Genomic DNA, 22,708 nt, shown 5'->3' with positions numbered 1-22,708 from the left:
CATGCACGTGTGTCAGTGTGTGTGTGTGTGTGTGTGTGTGTGTGTGTGTGTGTGTGTGTGTGTGTGTGTGTGTGTGTGTGTGTTTGCTTGTACTTGTCCGGACGAATACCGATTTTATAAGGCCAGTCCACTGAGATACCATGACTGCCCCACTCAGACACGTGTAGGGACTCCTAGCCTACCAGTCCTTGTTTTACGTACTTAATGCCGAGTGCCAGTTACGGTATTGCAACAAATACCATCTTTTAACGTCTTTTAGCAATGGGGTGCTGGGGACACATTCTACCCCCGGTTCCTACGGGGTAATCAAGAAATGAACAACGGAAATCGAAAAAGTTCACCATAGTGACTGAGTGAGTTAAAATTTTAAGTCACATCGGCAATACTTCAGCCATATCGTTACTTTAGTTAAACATAATACATAAATTGAAACTTACATAAAAACCTGTCAACAAAGGACAGCAAAGTAACTAGATTCATCACAGAAAAAGATATAAAACTAGTACGGAATCATAAAAGACAATAGCACCATACATAACGATACAAGATAAAAACTGGCTATAGATCGTCAGCAACTGAAGGTAGACCACCATACTGGGGACCATGGGGACTTACAGTACCTTTGCTACCTGCATTGACCACAGCAGAATTTACATCATCCCTTCAGCAACTGGCGATTGTATGCAAAGTCAGCCACAAGTGAAAATACAAATATTCTACGTTTAAAATAGTAGTAGGCAGAAATACTCCCTGAATGACATGGACTTACGATATCCTCTCAGGGGGACAATAATTTTACACTACGTCAACCCCCTCTGAGGATACGACCAGTAACAAACTCGGATACAATTTCATTCTACCAATTTTAAGAAGTCATTCATTTTATACAATACATATTATCAAAATTTATTGAACAATTCTATCTCTTTTAAAAACCCAATAACTAAATGAGAATTGATATTATAGAATAGATCCTTGAGAGATGGTGATTTGAAATATTTATCCCTTGTGATGGCAAAATTAATACAGTCAAGCAGGACATGCTTGAACGTGATTCTCTCATCACAAGGGATACAAAATGGAGGATCTTTCACCTTTCAACAAATATTCGTGAGTATATCTACTGTGGCCAAAACGACATCATCGTAAAATGACCTCTTCAAATCTGGACTGACAACTCAAGTAGGTGTAACCAATATTTGGTTTAATTTCATGTAATTTATTGATACCTACTTGGGTGTCCCACTTCTTTTGCATCAGATCATCAAAAATAAGTCCCAAGAACTTTGCCTCCTTCACCACTTTGATAGGGGTGCCATTTAAAAATAGCTCAGGGTTTTTATGCGGCTTATATTTCCTACAAAAATGTATGCAGTTAGTTTGTGATTTTGAAAATTTAAACCCGTTCTCTAGACACCAGTTGTGAATTTTATTGAGACACAATTGTAATTGCCTTTCTATTGTGTGCACATTTTTACCACAACAAGATATACTAAAATCTTCCACAAAAAGTGATCCATCAACTGAATCATTTAAAACAGTTAATTTTTATACTGAATAAAGTAACAATATACTGCCTTTTGGGACACCCTGATCCCGATTATTATGATCAGACAGGGTTGTACCCACTCGGACTTGAAACTGCCTGTCTGTTAAAAACTGTGATATAAAATGAGGCAGACGGCCTCTTAATCCAAAATCTTGAAGATCTTTTAAAATACCATGTTTCCATGTTGTTTCGTAAGCTTTTTCTAAGTCGAAAAAGATCGATACAGGATGTTGTCTATTTACAATGGATTTTTTAATGAACGATTCTCAACGATCTATTCTAAATGATCGATGGTACTTCTGTTTTTCCGGAAACCACATTGTATATTGGTAAGAACATCATTTGTTTCCAAGTACCACACTAATTGATTATTTACCATGCGTTCCATAGTTTTACAAACACAGCTAGTTATAGATATAGGTCGGTAATTTGATGGATCAGAATGATCCCGCCCAGGTTTGGGTATAGGGATAACAATGACATTATGCCATGAAGTTGGAAACGTCTTTAATGTCCAAATATCATCGAATATATTCAACATGGTTGCAAGGCATGATTCGGGCAAGTGTTTCAGCAGCTGATAATGAATATTAATTCTCCGCCTTCTTACAACATTTCCTAGCTTGTTTGCAATTATCACCAAACCATGGTTTACGAACACGTGGGTTGACAGAGGACTTAGGAATTGATTCATCAGCAATTTCATTCAGTTGATCTGAAAACAACTGAATTGGGTCATTAACATTCTGAAAAGACGCAGGTTGTAATTTATTTTTGCATAAAGATTGAAATAAAAGCCAATCAGCCCTCACAAAATTCCATCGAGGTGAAGGTGTGTCATCCATGGGATTGATGGGTTTAAGCACGGTGGGGAAATGGTCACTCCCACATAGGTCATCGTAGACTGACCATGAGAACAAAACAAAACTGAATCCGTCAGAGATAGATCTAATGATGAATATGTACCAGTAGCAGGGTGTAAGTAAGTGTCTGAGTCATCATTAAAGATGCATAGATCATTATCAGAAACGAAATCCTCGATCACTTTACCCTTTTGATTAAGCATTGAACTTCCCCATAAAGGATTATGCCCATTTATATCCCCCATGATGATACAGGGCTTTGGCAGTTAGTTTTTGTAGATCATGTCGCTGAAGACTTGAAGAAGGAGGAATGTATAAGGAGCCAAGTAGGAAGGCAATATGCAGTGTAAGTGCAACTGTTTGCAGATTTGTGTTAAGTGGAAGAGGACTGTGAACAACGCCCCGCCGCACTAAAATAGAAGTACCTCCAGTAGCTTTATCGCCCAGAGGCGAGAAGGAATGATATGATCTATAGTGCTTTAAATCAAATTTATCTGTATTTTTAAGCTACGTCTCTTGTAAACAAATTGCTGATGGATTCAAATCTGTTGTTAATAACTGCAGTTCATTAAAATCATGTCTAAGTCCTCTGCAATTCCATTGCATTATATTGGACAATTGAGTCATGGTGGCTCAATTGGAGATCGCTCGCGTGAATGTGAGGAGGAACTACTTCTCCGCCTGTCCTGTGAGGACACAGTAACCTCCATGTCCAGAGGCCCAAAGGAGTTCTGTAAAGGAACCTCTGAAGGTGAAGGGACGATTGGTAGTTGTTTTTCTTCAATTTCTTTTTTTCTTTATTTGACAAATGAAAAGCGACTGGTTGTTTAACTGATGTTTGAGATTGTTTCTCAGACTGAATCTCAGTCTGAGATCCTGAACTAGATAGACTGATGGTAGGACTATTCTGAATGATTGGAACAGTCTGAAATGGTTGTTCTGACTTGACATGGGTCAAGTCGGTCTGACACGAAATAGTCGATGTTGCAACAGAGCGGGAGACTGCAGCGGAGTATGAAATAGTTGAGGTAGTAGTGGTCTGAGTTTTAAATATTTTTTTTGGCATCCAAGTAGGATATGTTTCTTTCGCATTTCAGTTTCATAATTTGTGATTCCATTTGCCACACAGGTGCGCCAGAACAGTAAGCGCACTTCAAATCCTTTTCACAGTCAGTGCTATCATGGCTGTCACCACACCGATGGCATGCCACAGAGCTATGACAGGACTTTGATCCATGACTAAAATGTTGACACTTGTAGCATCGGTGCAGATTGGGGACATACACATCCACTCCGATACTGAAATAACCTGCTTTTATTGACTGCGGAAGGGATGTACGGGCAAACGTCATGAGATACGTGTTTGTTTTCGTGATGACACCGTCCTTCTTGAATGTGAAACGTCTAACTGCAGTTACAGCCTGGTCTTCCAATTCTTCAGTGATTTCTCCTTCAGACATGTCGGACAGACAACGAGCCCTGTCACGAACAATGCCTTGACAAGAATTTAATGTTCTGTGCACAGATACAGCAACCTCAATATTTGCAAATGAAGAGATAGATAAAAGATTGAGAGATTGCTGTCTCCGTGCACACTCCACCAGAAGCGAACCACTACGGAGACGGGTCACGTTCTTCACCTCACCGCAAATCCCAGAAACAGCCTTAGAAATAGCAAAAGGATTTAATATGATGGGCAGCCTCAATCACCAGGAATCTAGCCCAGGTATAAATATTTTGAGAAATATTTCCAGTTGAAATATCAATTTCTTCTATTTCTTTCGAGATGAACCAGATTGTTGTTGAGCCATGATGAAAGAAAATAATTCAGCACCCCTGTTCCCCACCTGTCATCGAGTGTCAACAAGGACAGTGTTATATTGCAACGGATATCCAGGATGCAAACACCAGGGATACAGGGATGTTATACTGAATTTGTTTACCAACTCAATGACAGACTGGTTCGGCCCATGACAAGAAAATGGAAACATACATTATCCGGAGGTCAAAATCACCAGATTGGCCCATGAGCCACCGTCTTCTTGCATAGGACTCTAGGCAATATTTAGATTTGCATAAGTTTGTTTAACTTATTACATCATCAATCATCGATTGCCCCGATTATATTTCTTGGTTTGTCAGCACCATACCCGTGCTCGTGGGTTTCACCGACGTGGGTAAACGTCTGAGACCTGCATCACTTCGGGCTTCCTCCCACATTTAGCTGACACGATGTGATATAACTGAAATAACGTTAAAAACAGCGTTAAAAACAACTCACTCACTCACTCACTCTTGTGAACATGTAAAGGGTTTTGTCGCTTTCATGTCCATGTATCTTAAAACTACTATTACTGTTGAGGATGCCTTCATGCATACAAAGTGACATTACTCCATAACTATGATTTGTGAGTCTAGAAAGTTGGTTTATTGAACGATTTCCCTTGAAATGTGACCTTCGGGATTTCACTATAAATCCCACATAATGTGAGACTTCAAGACAACCTGCTTTTCTGTGGAACATGCCAAGCTGATCTATGTTGCAGTAATAAGTAAACTGTCTGCGTGTCTTTCCTTTTAGTTTCAGTAAAATAAGCAGAAATTGTTTCCATGTCATCAGAATAAAATATGTATCTAGAAATACCTCTTGTGTGAGATGACAATCGTCTCATGAATTTGGAAAAGGAATTGTCGCGTTTATTTATATTGAAAACCTTTTTCAGAGTTTCTGATCTTCCTTCTTATTAGTCCCCAATCATGAGTATGGCGCTGACAAACCAAGGATGATAATCAAAACAAATCTGGCATTCATTTTCTCGATTATAGGTTTCTGGCAGACTCAAAGAACGCAACTCTACACAGCGAATTCCGGACCTTAGACGAATGGCCACTCACGCCTCTTCCCTTCGGTCCGGTGAAGATTTCGGGTTAGAACTGGTCTTCAGCAAACCATGCTTGTCGTAATTATAAGAGGCGACTAACGGGATCGGGTGGTCAGGCTCGCTGACTTGGTTGATGCATATCATCGTATCCCAATTGCGTGGATCGATGCGCATGATGTCAATCAGTGAATTGTCTGGTCAAGTCTCAAATATTTACAGACCACCGTCATATAGCTGGAATATTGCTGAGTGCGGCGTTAAACAACAAACAACGACTGCTGTACTAATTCTCGCCCCTTTGTTTTAGAGACAACGAGATATTATTTTAACTGGTCATCTGTTATCATGCATTTACATGTTATTCTCCAAATAGAACTGATATCTGACAACTGACAAAATGAAAACCTGTCACATCTTTATTCCGTTCAACGGGACAACTGAACATTCGCCAAGTTTTAACGAAGATGGAACATGTGGACGAGCTGTTGGAATCTGAAAAATAAGTGTCATTTTCTTGCAATCCATCAGTTTTCTTAGGATACTATTTTCCAAATATGTTTATTTTCCTTGGGTATTTTGTAAGATAATGAAAAATCAAATAGCCCAAATGTATTATTTCATTTCGCAAAGGACTTTTTTCATCTTTAGTCTTTAATATTAAACCGTGTGGGGTTAACTATTTTTTATTATTCCATTTGCCAGATATTTGAATTTCAAATTTGGAGTTTCAATGTTACCTACATCTTGCTGCAAATGTCAGCCTTTAATTAAGCATAGTAAACCCCCGGTATAAGCATCTGTGTTCCTTGATAGACTATTGTGAATGCTACCAGAATACATAAGTGAGTTACTTACGATTTGCACACGAGTGGACACGAATGGACTAAAATGATATGCCCAGTAAGTGCCACGTGACAGGCACCCTCACACGCATGCTCAGTCGCGTCAGTTCCCACGGCATGGACAATCTTCGTGACAACACTTTTCAGCTCATTCACATTGAACAGGTGCTTGAACGCTGGAACAATTCAGGAACAATAGACTGCTGTACTAATTCTATGAAAAATATCTGAACATCAATGAAAATTCAATAGAGTTAACTTTGGTTTTATTTCATCCTATAACATGTGGAGTATTGCATCGACTGGGTCTCGAAAACACTCTCCCTTGGTGGTATCCTCTAGCCATTACATTTGCGTCCCTTAGGCATACCAGAATCCTATGATTGTGGCTTCGAATACTAAATTGGCATTGGTCATCATCCATGAAGATTTGCCAGTTTCAAAGACATTGATTACGTTCGGCTTTCCTCCCACATCAAGCTGACAGGCTGTGACTTTACTGAAATACTGTTCAAAGCGTTGTTTTGTGAATATGGAAAGGATTTTGTCGCTTTGCGCCAAACAAACTCACTCTACCCAAGATGATAAGCTTGAACATTAAATCATATGGCTATAGGCGTTTCAAATAACCTGTAGTGAAGATGCTATCAAGGTGCCAAATGCAAAGTATCACCTTACTGCCACCATCTTCGAGTGTGAGTCACTTGTCATATATGTTACACCCAATCTGTGCAACTGCCAATTGCGTGCTTTGGGCAATACAGCTTGCCCAATGCACGCAATGTGCCAACAGTTATGTGCTAATTGCATGCAATGGGCAAAAGTAGTGAATGAAAACTAATTCTCCAAATATTTCACAATATGGGCAAGCAGCTTCCTCATTTCACACAATGGGCAGGTTATTGTTCTGCCCAAAGCACGCCATTGAAACTGGTATTGTTTTACATGTTTTGTAATGATCAGTTGCACATATTGGGTGTCACATACTCATTTTGGCTGCTTGATCGATGTAACTTATTAATCTTTTACCAACATTATAGCTAAGCAACACAAGTGAATGAAGAATCACAGGATATGTTATAAAAAGCCCCAAAGACGTAGAACCACTCACTGTCAAGGATGTTACCACACGCCAGTGGGAGGAGGATGAGAACGAGAAGAGCGGCCTTCATTTTGGTACAGTCCTGAAACGAATAGCGCCGCTCCTGCTTTAGATAAGTAAAACAAACACCGACGTTCTCGGGGTCAGACTGGGCCCCAGAAGCTCATAACTGTCGTCAGAGGTCAGAAACATGAACCTGAGGTGATCACAATCTGCCACCTGGCTGATGGTGTGTCTCGTGTTCGAATCATTGTTCGGTATTTCAATTTCCGTAAATTATCCACGGATTGGATCATTCGTGACCAACTCGTGCTATTCCGGAATAAGCCGAATAGCGGTTCAGGTAACGGAAAGGGGCGAGGGGTGACGAATGGGATTGGATTGGATTGGAAAACAAGCCGTACCACAAATAGAAATACTACTCCAGTAAAACATACAATTACAGTAGCAATAAGACAAGTGCATCAACACGGTGGCAAACTCTTTGTTCGCCAAATCATATTTAAAATACAAAATAAATTCTCCAAAATATTTAAACAAGATATTCAAACGAATTATTTCGAAATTTGTAAAAAGAAACCTCGATCAAACATTCAACACGCTGCAAGGACACTGTCGTATAAATATCAGCATTTGATGCTTTCAGAAATGTTAAATGGAAAATTATACTCGTTCATTATTCGTTCTCTAGTTCCACTTTTATATGTTTCGCTCTGGTTTTGCCTCATATGCGGTTACTTCCCGTATGGAATTCATAAACTCTGTTAGAGCCCCTTGGAATAAGCATGGTAGATTATTCAGGGTCCCCCTTTAATTCTTGTCACACATTTTATTACACATTTAAGGGTTTTGTTTAAAGTAAAACTGAACAACATATTGAGAATGTGTGAAACCAGAGACCATATAATCTATTTCATGGACTCTGGTGGAACACATATGCCAAAGACCCGTGAAGATCCGGGTTAGAATAGGTCTTCAGCAACCCATGCTTGACGTAAGAGGCGACTATGCTTGACGTAAGAGGCGACTATGCTTGACGTAAGAGGCGACTATGCTTGTCGTAAGAGGCGACTAACGGGATCGAGTTGAAAGCCTCTCTGACTCGGTTGATGCATGTCATTTTATCCTAATTGTGTAGATCGATGCTCTTGATGTTAATCACTGGATTGTCTGGTCCAGACTCGATTATAGACCGCCGTCATATAGCTGGAATATTGCTGAGTGCGGCGTTAAACAACAAACTAACAAACATATACCAAAAAAAGAAGAAATGTCACAGACAATTGTAGACAAAATCAGAAATGCATGAATTTCTTATACAGTTACCCTTAAACCCCACTGTCCCTATTACAAAAAGACCACTTGTATATAATACTAGTGGATATGATGGATATGTGTCGGTTGCCAGGAATAAGCTACATGAACTGTTGAGTGATAAGTTGTAAAATATACTTTGTTTTCTCATATTTCATCATGATAAGTGCCTCTTGGAACGCCGCAAATTGTTCTTAAAGCATCTAAGTGAAGCTTTCTAATATTTTACTCTGATCTATCCCATATATGACTACAATTATCAAAATCTGGATAAGATTAAATATTAATGTCAATCATCATACAGTACAGTAAACCATACAATACCTACCTTGAAGTGGAGAATGTCGAAAGGGATCTGAACACCCTAAGCTTTATATTGTTTCTTTATCTAAGTGTGTTACAGTGACAATCCTATGCTTCCTGAAAAAAGGTGCGGCCAGTTGGGCAGGAATTCGGTCGTGATATACAGCATATGTTTTTTTTATATAATCTTTGATTTGCGTTTAAAAGTCCGAAGTTCATTGAACGTGTGTTTATGGATCCCTATCAAAACGTGATGATACCAAATGTTCGCGAATAAATGAGCGTGTCCTGCCCCAGGTTGTCATTGGGTGTATGCACACACTGAAAAAGAGGAACACAATTGAAATTAACCCATTCTGGTTGCCCTACATGAAAAGTTTGTAGTTGTTCCTAAGGCCTCAAATAACCTAACCATTATATGTAAGCATCACTACAGTATTTGTTTGATCAAAGAACTTGGATGTGACATATCAAATAATACTACACAGTAGGCCAGTATGATCACTGAGGAAGAAATCTGCCAAAACCACGCATCAGCACAATGATCTTTTGACTAGACTCTAAAAGAAAAGTCCGTTCCTCTTTTGTACTGGATTCCAAATTTCATAAAAAATATGCACAGGGAGAGATATAGTGCTGGGTCCAGCAAATGTATCACCAAATCCCTGTCTCAGAGATTAACCATAATCCTTAATACAATCAAGGAAGGACTTTTTCCCTATTTATCAGACGACTGACTGTTTCTGTACGCCGGAGAGTTTTTGCGTGTCTTGTAAGCCTGTGACGTGTCCTTGAACGATTTTAGATAAGATGACAGCTTGTTTTTGCTACCCAATCTCAAATCGGGCAACTGTCATGCCAATATCGGATGTTGTATGACTGTCATTTTACATGTTGAATTCGTTGAAATTTTGATAATTCCAATACGTTTTACTTTGTGCATCAATCTTTTGTGGTTTTATAAACAAGAGTGATTTAAAACTGTGGTAAAGTTTCTTTTGGTCGTCACTTTCTCTAAATAACGCAAATCTAGCTAATCTTTTCTATCCTTATTGACGCTGTGATTAGTAAAATGATGACGTGTGTTGGCATGCAGGTATGAAACGGCCTATAGCCTGAGGTGATGACTTCACACCTGAGTTGGTCTTCAAATATTACTGCTATTGTACTTTTTGAGATATGCGTTGACGAGGGGTAGCAAATAAGAATACTTGCTAGGAAAATAAGAGGGAGTAGTTAAAAGCTATAAAGCCGGATGAGTATTGGGAGTTTTTTTATATCAAGTATAACATTTACTGTTCTGCAGCTACTCAGCTGATGACGTATCTGTATCTGTACTATCATCCAAAGGTATGGTAACTTGTACAACAAGGTTGATTTTAACGCCAGAACTAACAACATGTGTGACCATCTACCAATTGATAAACATATCATTGATGAATTCAAAATGGACTTGATAGATATTAAAAATGACATTGACCCTGAATGTGTTTTGGTTGAATTAAACCTTCCACATGGAAGGTGCTTACAGGATATGGAAGGAAATAGAGGAATATTGAAAACGATTATCTGATCAATGCTGAACGATGTTTGATTCCACTTGTTAGTGTGTACTTTAATTTAGTTTTAAACAGATAGTTGGCTTAAAGAGTGTATTTAACCGATTTACAGGAGGTGATGAGGTGTTACATTGGGATTAATGGGGTTATATAGTTACGTGCATGCACGTGTGTGTGTGTGTGTGTGTGTGTGTGTGTGTGTGTGTGTGTGTGTGTGTGTGTGTGTGTGTGTGTGTGTGTGTGTGTGTGTGTGTGTGTGTTGTTTGCTTGTACTTGTCCGGACGAATACCGATTTTATAAGGCCAGTCCACTGAGATACCATGACTGCCCCACTCAGACACAGTGTAGGGACTCCTAGCCTACCTGTCCTTGTTTTACGTACTTAATGCTGAGTGCCAGTTACGGTATGGCAACAAGTACCATCTTTTAACGTCTTTTAGCAATGGGGTGCTGGGGACACATTCTACCCCAGGTCCCTACGGGGTAATCAAGAAATGAACAACGGAAATCGAAAAAGTTCACAATTGTGACTGAGTGAGTTAAAATTTTAAGTCACATCGGCAATACTTCAGCCATATCGTTACTTTAGTTAATCATAATACATAAATTGAAACTTACATAAAAACCTGTCAACAAAGGACAGCAAAGTAACTAGATTCATCACAGAAAAAGATACAAAACTAGTATGGAATCATAAAAGAGAATAGCACCATACATAACGATACAAAATAAAAACGGGCTATAGATCGTCAGCAACTGAAGGTAGACCACCGTACTGGGGACCATGGGGACTTACAGTACCTTTGCTACCTGCATTGACCACAGCAGGATTTACATCATCCCTTCAGCAACTGGCGATTGTATGCAAAGTTAGCCACAAGTGAAAATACAAATATTCTACGTTTAAAATAGTAGTAGGCAGAAATACTCCCTGATTGACATGGACTTACGATATCCTCTCAGGGGACAACAATTTTACACTACGTCAACCCCCTCTGAGGATACGACCAGTAACAAACTCGGATACAATTTCATTCTACCAATTTTAAGAAGTCATTCATTTTATACAATACATATTATCAAAATTTATTGAACAATTCTATCTCGTTTAAAAACCCAATAACTAAATGAGAATTAATATTATAGAATAGATCCTTGAGAGATGGTGATTTGAAATATTTATCCCTTTTGATGGCAAAATTAATACAGTCAAGCAGGACATGCTTGACCGTGATTCTCTCATCACAAGGGATACAAAATGGAGGATCTTCGCCTTTCAACAAATATTCGTGAGTATATCTACTGTGGCCAATACGACATCATCGTAAAATGACCTCTTCAAATCTGGACTGACAACTCAAGTAGGTGTAACCAATATTTGGTTTAATTTCATGTAATTTATTGATACCTACTTGGGTGTCCCACTTCTTTTGCATCAGATCACGGATGTAAGATCTAATTATAGGTTTATAATCACTGTATGGGATAAGAAGTGGTGTCACAGATTTGTTGAGTGCTGCTTTAACAGCAGCATCGGCCATTGTGTTACCAGTGATACCAACATGGCTTGGTAAGCAAGAAAAGACAATGTCGTTCTGGCCAGTAGCAAGATCATTAAATAACTCAAGAATTTCAATACAAAATGGATGTTTAGAAGACATATTTTTAATAGCCTGAAGGCACGAGAGTGAATCTTATAAAATAATGAATTGTTTATATTTTGATTGGTTCTTGACATATTTTAGAGCCGTTAGAATTGCGTGCGCTTCTGCTGTGAAGATTAAACTATTATCGGGTAATCCTAAAGATACTATTCTGGTTCCAATGACAGTGGCACTAGCAACTGCGCCACCATCCATGGATCCATCTGTAAATATAGATTTATAAGTGTCGTAAGTGTTTCTTAATTGATGATATTCTTGTTGGTAAATTAATTGGTTAGTATCTGATTTCTTTAGTTTTGTTAATTTCAGGTCTACCTCTGGCTTAACCATTTGCCAAGGAGGAGATGAGAAAAGTTGAGTAGGAGCTATATCTTGGAGTTTAATATTAGAAGCTGATATTGCAGATTTTATTCTGATTCCGAGTGGTGGAGTGAGTGTAATTTCTTATTGTAGAGATCTTCATGGAGAGGATTGAATATGCATTTAAAAGCTGGACTTGACTGATTAGAATATAATTTAGTGATGTATTGTAAAGATAGTTTAAGACGGCGTTGTTTAAGGGAAGGCTCATCTGCTTCTATATATAGACTGTGAATGGGAGACGTTCTAAAGGCTCCAAGGCAAAGCCTCAGGCCCTGATGATGTATAGTATCTAGATTTTGTAAATAACTTTTGCAGGCTCCACCATAGACGATGGAGCCATAATCAAGTTTTGTACGGATCAGTGATCTATACAAGTGTAAGAGGGTTGTTTGATCCCCTCCCCACTTTGAATTTGAAACTACGTTCAATAAGTCGAGTGCCTTCAGACATTTAGCTTTTAGGTATTTAATATGTGGGAGGAAAGTTAAATGGTTATCAAAAATAAGTCCCAAGAACTTTGCCTCCTTCACCACTTTGATAGGGGTGCCATTTAAAAATAGATCAGGGTCTTTATGCGGCTTATATTTCCTACAAAAATGTATGCAGTTAGTTTTTGATTTGGAAAATTTAAACCCGTTCTCTAGACACCACTTGTGAATTTTATTGAGACACAATTGTAATTGCCTTTCTATTGTGTGCATATTTTTACCACGGCAATTTATACTAAAATCTTCCACAAAAAGTGATCCATCAACTGAATCATTTAAAACTTTGACAAAGTGTTAATTTTTATACTGAATAAAGTAACAATATACTGCCTTTTGGGACACCCTGATCCTGATTATTATGATCAGACAGGGTTGTAACCACTCGGACTTGAAATTGCCTGTCTGTTAAAAACTGTGATATAAAATGAGGCAGACGGCCTCTTAATCCAAAATCTGGAAGATCTTTTAGAATACCATGTTTCCATGTTGTTTCGTAAGCTTTTCTAAGTCGAAAAAGATCGATACAGGATGTTGTCTATTTACAATGGATTTTTTAATGAACGATTCTAAACGATCTATTCTAAATGATCGATAGTACTTCTGTTTTTCCGGAAACCAAATTGTATATTGGTAAGAACATCATTTGTTTCCAAGTACCACACTAATTGATTATTTACCATGCGTTCCATAGTTTTACAAACACAGCTAGTTATAGATATAGGTCGGTAATTTGATGGATCAGAATGATCCCGCCCAGGTTTGGGTATAGGGATAACAATGACATTATGCCATGAAGTTGGAAACGTCTTTAATGTCCAAATATCATCGAATATATTCAACATGGTGTCAAGGCATGATTCGGGCAAGTGTTTCAGCAGCTGATAATGAATATTAATTCTCCGCCTTCTTACAACATTTCCTAGCTTGTTTGCAATTATCACCAAACCATGGTTTACGAACACGTGGGTTGACAGAGGACTTAGGAATTGATTCATCAGCAATTTCATTCAGTTGATCTGAAAACAACTGAATTGGGTCATTAACATTCTGAAAAGACGCAGGTTGTAATTTATTTTTGCATAAAGATTGAAATAAAAGCCAATCAGCCTTCACAAAATTCCATCGACGTGAAGGTGGGTCATCCGTGGGATTGATGGGTTTAAGCACGGTGGGGAAATGGTCACTCCCACATAGGTCATCGTAGACTGACCATGAGAACAAAACAAAACTGAATCCGTCAGAGACAGATCTGACACTGTAACAGTAGCAGTGTGTAAGTAAGTGTCTTAGTCATCATTAAAGATGCATAGATCATTATCAGAAACGAAATCCTCGATCACTTTACCCTTTTGATTAAGCATTGAACTTCCCCATAAAGGATTATGCCCATTTATATCCCCCATGATGATACAGGGCTTTGGCAGTTGGACGTATAGTTTTTGTAGATCATGTCGCTGAAGACTTGAAGAAGGAGGAATGTATAAGGAGCCAAGTAGGAAGGCAATATGCAGTGTAAGTGCAACTGTTTGCAGATTTGTGTTAAGTGGAAGAGGACTGTGAACAACGCCCCGCCGCACTAAAATAGAAGTACCTCCAGTAGCTTTATCGCCCAGAGGCGAGAAGGAATGATATGATCTATAGTGCTTTAAATCAAATTTATCTGTATTTTTAAGGTACGTCTCTTGTAAACAAATTGCTGATGGATTCAAATCAGTTGTTAATAACTGCAGTTCATTAAAATTATGTCTAAGTCCTCTGCAATTCCATTGCATTATATTGGACAATTGAGTCATGGTGGCTCAATTGGAGATCGCTCGCGTGAATGTGAGGAGGAACTACTCCTCCGCCTGTCCTGTGAGGACACAGTAACCTCCATGTCCAGAGGCCCAAAGGAGTTCTGTAAATGAACCTCTGAAGGTGAAGGGACGATTGGCAGTTGTTTTTCTTCAATTTCTTTTTTTCTTTATTTGACAATTGAAAAACGACTGGTTGTTTAACTGATGTTTGAGATTGTGAGATTCAGTCTGAGATCCTGAACTAGATAGACTGATGGTAGGGCTATTCTGAATGATTGGAACAGTCTCAACTGGTTGTTCTGACTTGACATGGGTCAAGTCGGTCTGACACGAAATAGTCAATGTTGCAACAGAGCGGGAGACTGCAGCGGAGTATGAAATAGTTGAGGTAGTAGTGGTCTGAGTTTCAAATATTTTTTTTGGCATCCAAGTAGGATATGTTTCTTTCGCATTTCAGTTTCATAATTTGTGATTCCATTTGCCACACAGGGTATGATTTGGAGGAAGCAACATGTGCGCCAGAACAGTTAGCGCACTTCAAATCCTTCTCACAGTCAGTGCTACCATGGCTGTCACCACACCGATGACATGCCACAGAGCTATGACAGGACTTTGATCCATGACTAAAATGTTGACACTTGTAGCATCGGTGCAGATTGGGGACATACACATCCACTCCGATACTGAAATAACCTGCTTTTATTGACTGCGGAAGGGATGTACGGGCAAACGTCATGAGATACGTGTTTGTTTTCGTGATGACACCGTCCTTCTTGAATGTGAAACGTCTAACTGCAGTTACAGCCTGGTCTTCCAATTCTTCAGTGATTTCTCCTTCAGACATGTCGGACAGACAACGAGCCCTGTCACGAACAATGCCTTGACAAGAATTTAATGTTCTGTGCACAGATACAGCAAATCCCAGAAACAGCCTTAGAAATAGCAAAAGGATTTAGTTTGATGGGAAGGTTATCAGCAGCCTCAATCACCAGGAATCTAGCCTAGGTATAAATATGTCCAGTTAAAATATCAATTTCTTCTAATGTTCTCTTTTTTTCATTTCGAGATGAACCAGATTGTTGTTGAGCCATGATGAAAGAAAATTATTCAACACCCCTGTTCCCCACCTGCCATCGACAAGGACAGTGTTATATTGCAACGGATATCCAGGATGCAAACACCAGGGATACAGGGATGTTATACTGAATTTGTTTACCAAATCAATGACAGACTGGTTCGGCCCATGACAAGAAAACGGAAACATACATTATCCGGATGTCAAAATCACCAGATTGGCCCATGAGCCACCGTCTTCTTGCATGGGACTCTAGGCAATATTTAGATTTGCATAAGTTTGTTTAACTTTTTACATCATCAATCATCGATTGCCCCGATTATATTTCTTGGTTTGTCAGCACCATACCCGTGCTCATCGGTTTCACCGACGTGGTAAACGTCTGAGACCTGCATCACTTCGGGCTTCCTCCCACATTAAGCTGACATGTTGTGATATAACTGGAATAACGTTAAAAACAGCGTTAAAAACAACTCACTCACTCACTCTTTTGAACATGTAAAGGGTTTTGTCGCTTTCATGTCCATGTATCTTACAACTACTATTACTGTTGAGGATGCCTTCATGCATACAAAGTGACATTACTCCATAACTATGATTTGTGAGTCTGGAAAGTTGGTTTATTGAACGATTTCCCTTGAAATGTGACCTTCGGGATTTCACTATAAGTCCCACATAATGTTGGACTTCAAGACAACCTGCTTTTCTGTGGAACAAGCTGATCTATTTTGCAGTAATAAGTAAACTGTCAGCGTGTCTTTCCTTTTAGTTTCAGTAAAATAAGCAGAAATGGTTTCCATGTCATCAGAATAAAATATGTATCTAGAAATACCTCTTGTGTGAGATGACAATCGTCTCATGAATTTGGAATAGGAATTGTCGCGTTTATTTATATTGAAAACCTATTTCAGAGTTTCTGATCTTCCTCCTTATTAGACCACAATCATGAGTATGGCACTGTCAAACCAAGTATGATAATCAAAACAAATCTGGCATTCATTTTCTCAATTATAGATTTCTGGCACACTCAAAGAACGCAACTCTACACAGCGAATTCCGGACCTTAGACAAATGGCCACTCATGCCTCTCCTCTTTGGTCCCGTGAAGATTCCGGTTTAGAATAGGTATTCAGCAAACCATGCTTGTCGTAATTATATGAGGCGACTTACGGGATAGGGTGGTCAGGCTCGCTGACTTGGTTGATGCATATCATCATATCCCAATTGTGTGGATCGATGCGCATGATGTCAATCAGTGGATTGTCTGGTCCAGTCTCAATTATTTACAGACCACCGTCGTACCGCTGGAATATTGCTGAGTGCGGCGTTAAACAACAAACAAACTAGCCCCTTCGTTTTAGAGACAACGAGATATCATTTTAACTGATATCTGACAACTGACAAAATGAAAACTTGTCACATCTTTATTCCATTCAACGGGACAACTGAGCATTCGCCAGGTTTTAACGAAGATGGAACATGTGGACGAGTTCTTGGAATCTGAAAAATAAATGCTTTAAGTGTCATTTTCTTGCAATCCATCAGTTTTCTTAGGATACTATTTTCCAAATATGTTTATTTTCCTCGGATATTTTGTAACATAATGAAAAAGCAAAGAGCCCCAATCTATTATTTCATCTCGCATTTCATCTTTAGTCTTTAACATTAAACTGTGTGGGGTCAATTATTTTTCATTAATCCATTTGCCAGATATTTGAATTTTCAAATTTACCTACATCTTGCTGCAACTGTCAGCATTTATTTAAGAATAGTAAACCTCCGGTATATGCTACTATGTTCCTTGATAGACTATTGTGAATGCTACCAGAATACATAAGTGAGTTACTTACGATTTGCACACGAGTGGACACGAATGGACTAAAATGATATGCCCGCGAAGTGCCGTGTGACAGGCGCCCTCACATGCATGCTCAGTGGCGTCAGTTCCAACGGCATGGACAATCTTCGTGACAACACTCTTCAGCTCAGTTGTACTGAACAGGTGCTTGAACGCTGGAACAATTCAGGAACAACTGACTGCTGTACTAATTCTATGAAAAATATCTGAACATCAATGAAAAGGTAATAGAGTTTGGTTGTATTTCATCCTATAACATGTTGAAAATTGGTGGTATCCTCTAGCCATTACAGTTGCGTCCCTTAGGCATACCAGAGTTGACTCATGATCCATGAAGGTTTGCCAGTTTTAAAGACATTCATTACTTCCGGTTTTCCTCCCACATCAAGCTGACACGCTGTGATTTGACTGAAATACTGTTCAAAGCGGCTTTCTTATGAATATTGAAAGGATTTTGTCGCCTTTATCTGCGCCAAACTAACGCACTGAACCCATAGTGATAAGCTTCAACATTAAGTCATATGGCTAAAGGCGTTCCGTATAATCTGTAGTGAAGATGCTAAATGTTACAGTAATCACTTAGAGTATAAAATAGGTTATAACATGGGAAAACAATGTCTCAGTGACATTCATAAAAATGAACAAATGGCTTCAACACCCGTTACCTACACTCAGCTGTGGTAGTCCTTATTTACTACGCAGATATCAGGTTGCCAAATGCAAAGTCTCACCTTAGTGCCACCATCTTCGAGTGTGCAACTGCCAAATGCGGCAATGGGCAATACAGGTTGCCCAATGCACGTAATGTGCAAACAATTATCTACTCATTGCATGCAATGGGAAAAGTTCTGAATGAAAACTAATTCTCAAAATATTTCATAATATGGGCAACCATCTTGTTCATTTCACGCAATGGGCAGGTAATTGTTCTGCCCAAAGCACGCAATTTGAATTGGTATTGTTTTACATATTGGGTGTAACATATACGTTTTGGCTACTTAATCGATGAGACTTAATCTTTTACAAACACTATAGCAAGCAGCACAAGTGAATGAAGAATAACAGGATATGTTATAAAAAAGTCCCAAGAGTAACCTGTACAATGGACAGACAAAGACGTAGAACCACTCACTGTCAAGGAGGTTACCACACGCCAGTGGGAGGAGGATGAGAACGAGAAGAGCGGCCTTCATTTTGGTACAGTCCTGAAACGAATAGCGCCGCTCCTGCTTTAGATAAGTAAAAAAACACCGACGTTCTCGGGGTCAGACTGGGCCCCAGAAGCTCATAGCTGTCGTCAGAAGTCAGAAACATGAAGATTTGGTGATCACAATCTGTCACCTGGCTGAAAGTGTGTCTCGTGTTCGAATCATTGTTCAGTACTTCAATTTCCGTAAATTATCCACGGATTGGATCATTCGTGACCAACTCGTATTATTCCGGAATAAGCCGAATAGCGGTTCAGGTTACGGAAAGGGGCGAGTGGTGACGAATGGGATTGGTTTGGAAAACAAGCCGTACAACTAATATAAATACTACTCCAGTAATACATACAATTACAGTAGCAATAAGACAACTGCATCAACACGGTGGCAAACACTGTGTTCGTGAAATAATATTGAGAATACAAAATTATTTCTCCAAAATATTTAATTAAGATATTCACACGAATTATTTCGAAAATTGTAAAAGGAAATTCTCGCTCAAACATTCAGTACGCTATAAGGACACTGTCGCATACATATCAGCATTCGATACTTTCGGAAATGTTAAATGGAAAATTATACTTGTTCATTATTCGTTCTCTTGTTTGACTTTTACATGTTTCACTCTGGTTTTGTTAGAGCCCCTTGGAATAAGCATGGTAGAATATTCAGGGTCTCCCTTTAATTCTTGTCACACATTTTCTTACACATTTTATGAAGTTAAGGGTTTTGTATAAAATATAACGGAACAACTAACATTATGAGAATGTGTGAAACCAGAGACCATATAATCTATTTTATGGCCTCTGGTGAAACACATATGCAAGAAGACCCGTGAAGATCCGGGTTAGAATAGGTCTTCAGCAAACCATGCTTGACGTAACAACGACTATGCTTGTCGTAAGAGGCGACTAACAGGACCGGATGGTAAGGCTCTCTGACTCGGTTGTTGTATCCTAATTGCGTAGATTCTCATGACGTCAATCACTGGACTGTCTGGTCCAGACTCGATTATAGACCGCCGTCATATAGCTGGAATATTGCTGAGTGCGGCGTTAAACAAAAAACTAACAAACATATACAAAAAAAAGAATTGTCACAAGGAATTGTAGACAAAATCAGAAATGCATGAAATTCTTATACAATTACATTTAAACCTCACTGTCCCTATTACAAATAGACCACACGTATAAAATACTAGTGGATATGATGGAGATTTGTCGGTTGCCGGGAATAAGCTACATGAACTGTTTAGTGATCAGTTGTAAAATAAACTTTGTTTTCTCATATTTCATCATGATAAGTGCCTCTTGGAACGCCGCAAATTGTTCTTAAAGCATCTAAGTGAAGCTTTCTACTATTTGACTCTGATCTATCCCATATATGACTACAATTATCAAAATTTTGATCAGATTAAATACTAATGTCAATCATCATACAGTACAGTAAACCATACAATACCTACCTTGAAGTGAAGAATGTCGAAAGGGATCTGAGAACCCTAAGCTTTATATTGTTTCTTTATCTAAGTGTGTTACAGTGACAATCCTATGCTTCCTCAAAAAAGGTGTGTGTCAGTTGGGCAGGAATTCGATCGTGATATACAGCATGTGTTTTTCATTATCTTTAATTTGCGTTCAAAAGTCCGAAGTTTTTTTAACTTGTGCTTATGGATCACTATCAAAACGTGGTGATACCAGATGTTCGCGAATACATGAGAGTATCCTCGACCAGCGATTGCACCTGTCACAAACACATACAAAGGCAAGTCAAATGTTCACCTGAAACAAACACGGGAATATATGGTACAAGTCAAACACATAGTTCATATTTTCGCAAATTTAAATCATTAAATGTCGTCGAAGCATATCCAAAAAGAATTAGACCAAAAGAGAAGACGATAGTGTTGAATGCCTTTCAGAGTGGGTTAAGCCAGACCATGAGGTTGTCATTGGTGGTATGCACAAATTGAAAAAGAGGAAACAGAATTGAAATCAACCCATTCTGGCTGCCATACATGAAAAGTTTGTAGTTGCACGTAACTATATAAATCCCATTTCACCAAGTATCTGTAACTAAATTAAAGAACACAGTTACAACTGTTATCAAACATTGTTCAGCATTGATTAGATAATCTTTTTCAATGAAGTCTTACTGAGGCGTGTTATTTCCTTTAAAGGGATTTCCACACTATAAATATCTTCAGTGCTATATACTCTATTTCCTTACATATCCTGTAAGCACCTTTCATGTGGAAGGTTTAATTCAACCCAAACTCATTCAAGGTCAATGTCATTTTTAATATCCATCAAGTCCATTTTGGGTTCATCAATGATATGTTTATCAAATTGTAGATGGTCACACATATTTTTAGTTCTGGCGTTAAATTCAACCTTGTTCTACAAGTTACCATACCTTTGGATGATAGCACAGATTCAGATACGTCAACAGCTGAGTAGCTGCAGAACAACAAATGTTATACTTGAAATAAAAAAACACTCCCAATACTCATCCCACTTCACAGCTTTTAACTACTCCATCTTATTTTCCTAGCAAATATTCTTAATTGCTACCCCCGTCAACGCAGATCTCAAAAAGTACAATAGCAGTAATATTTGGAGACCAACTCAGGTGTGAGGTCATCAACTCAGGCAAAAGGCCGTTTCATACCTGCATGACAACACACGTTTATCATCATTTTATTAATCACAGCGTCGATTAGGATTGAAAAGATTGGCTGCATTGTCGTTATTCGTCGTGATGGACAAAAGGCACACACGTCTAAAATCGCTGAAGTTCAAGGAAACGTCACATTAATAGCGTGTGCCATCTGCTAACAAGACACGCAAAAACTCTCCGGCGTACAGAAAGTCACTCGTCTGATGAATAGAATGAAGGTCCTTCCTTGATTGTATTAAGGATTATTCTTAATCTCTGAGACAGGGATTTGGTGGTACATTTGCAGGTCCCAGCACTATATCTCTCTTTGTGCTTATTTTTTTATGAAATTTGGAATCCAGTACAAAAGAGGAATGGACGTTTCTTCAGATTTCAGAGTCTAGTCAAAAGATGATAGTGCTGATGCGTGGTTTTGGCAGATTTCCTCCTCAATGATCATACTGGCCTCATGTGTGATATTATTTAATATGTCACATCTTCCATGTTCTTTGATATTGTGTGTGTGTTTGCTTGTACTTGTCCGGACGAATACCGATTTTATAGTGCCAGTCCACTGAGATACCATGCATGGTCCACTCAGACACAGTATAGGGACTCCGAACCGACCAATCCTTGTTTTAACCCCTTAATGCCGAGCACCAGGCACTACAACAAATACCATCTTTTAACGTCTTTTAGCAATGGGGTGCTGGGGACTCATTCTACTCCCGGGTCCCCACAGGGTAATCAAGAAATGAACAACGGATATCGAACAAGTTCACCATAAACCGCAGCAGTACATGACGTTTTGTAACATAAAGGACATATTTACAAAATTTTAAATGTACACGTTCAATTTCTAACAGGTTAACAGTGCCACATATTTCACAACTATACTTCATAGCGGATGTAACAAGAGAATAATATAATTTCGCACCACAATCTAGGTGTAAAATCACACTTCTTTGTATAATGTAAGAAGTTGTTGATGGCTTTCAATCCCCTTCTTGCAAATGTTTTTGTGTCACCCTAAATTTTCCAAAACAAGTAATTGTTGTACCTAATACAATCTATAAACAATCCACTTTTTACATTTTCTGGTAGCTCTTTTTCTAAATCCTCAATGAATAATGAGAAAAATATCGGTGACATAATTTCACCTTGTTTGATGCCCTTTCCAATAGGAA

The 22,708-nt window shown here is 38.7% G+C and overlaps 2 protein-coding genes across 2 annotated transcripts; both read right to left on the bottom strand.

The window, feature by feature from the left end:
• Window positions 1–5,696: 5,696 nt before the first annotated feature.
• On the bottom strand, window positions 5,697–7,324 carry LOC139464501 (uncharacterized). Its single transcript, XM_071246026.1, has 3 exons — window positions 7,248–7,324; window positions 6,150–6,312; window positions 5,697–5,786 (listed from the first exon to the last, which is right to left on the bottom strand). Exons 1-3 carry the CDS (start codon window positions 7,306–7,308, stop codon window positions 5,750–5,752), a joined length of 261 nt encoding a protein of 86 aa, XP_071102127.1. The 5' UTR covers window positions 7,309–7,324; the 3' UTR covers window positions 5,697–5,749.
• Window positions 7,325–17,209: 9,885 nt separating this feature from the next.
• LOC139464947 (uncharacterized) lies at window positions 17,210–20,390 on the bottom strand. Its single transcript, XM_071246575.1, has 4 exons — window positions 20,329–20,390; window positions 18,791–18,863; window positions 17,651–17,813; window positions 17,210–17,300 (listed from the first exon to the last, which is right to left on the bottom strand). Exons 2-4 carry the CDS (start codon window positions 18,849–18,851, stop codon window positions 17,264–17,266), a joined length of 261 nt encoding a protein of 86 aa, XP_071102676.1. The 5' UTR covers window positions 18,852–18,863; window positions 20,329–20,390; the 3' UTR covers window positions 17,210–17,263.
• Between the last annotated feature and the right edge of the window lie 2,318 nt (window positions 20,391–22,708).

This window comes from Haliotis cracherodii, unplaced genomic scaffold (assembly GCF_022045235.1).
Source record: "Haliotis cracherodii isolate W230 unplaced genomic scaffold, xgHalCrac1.p SCAF_17, whole genome shotgun sequence".
Classification (NCBI taxonomy): domain Eukaryota; kingdom Metazoa; phylum Mollusca; class Gastropoda; order Lepetellida; family Haliotidae; genus Haliotis; species Haliotis cracherodii.
Note: the sequence above shows the minus strand (reverse complement) of the source record. Positions and strands in the feature narration are given on the sequence as shown.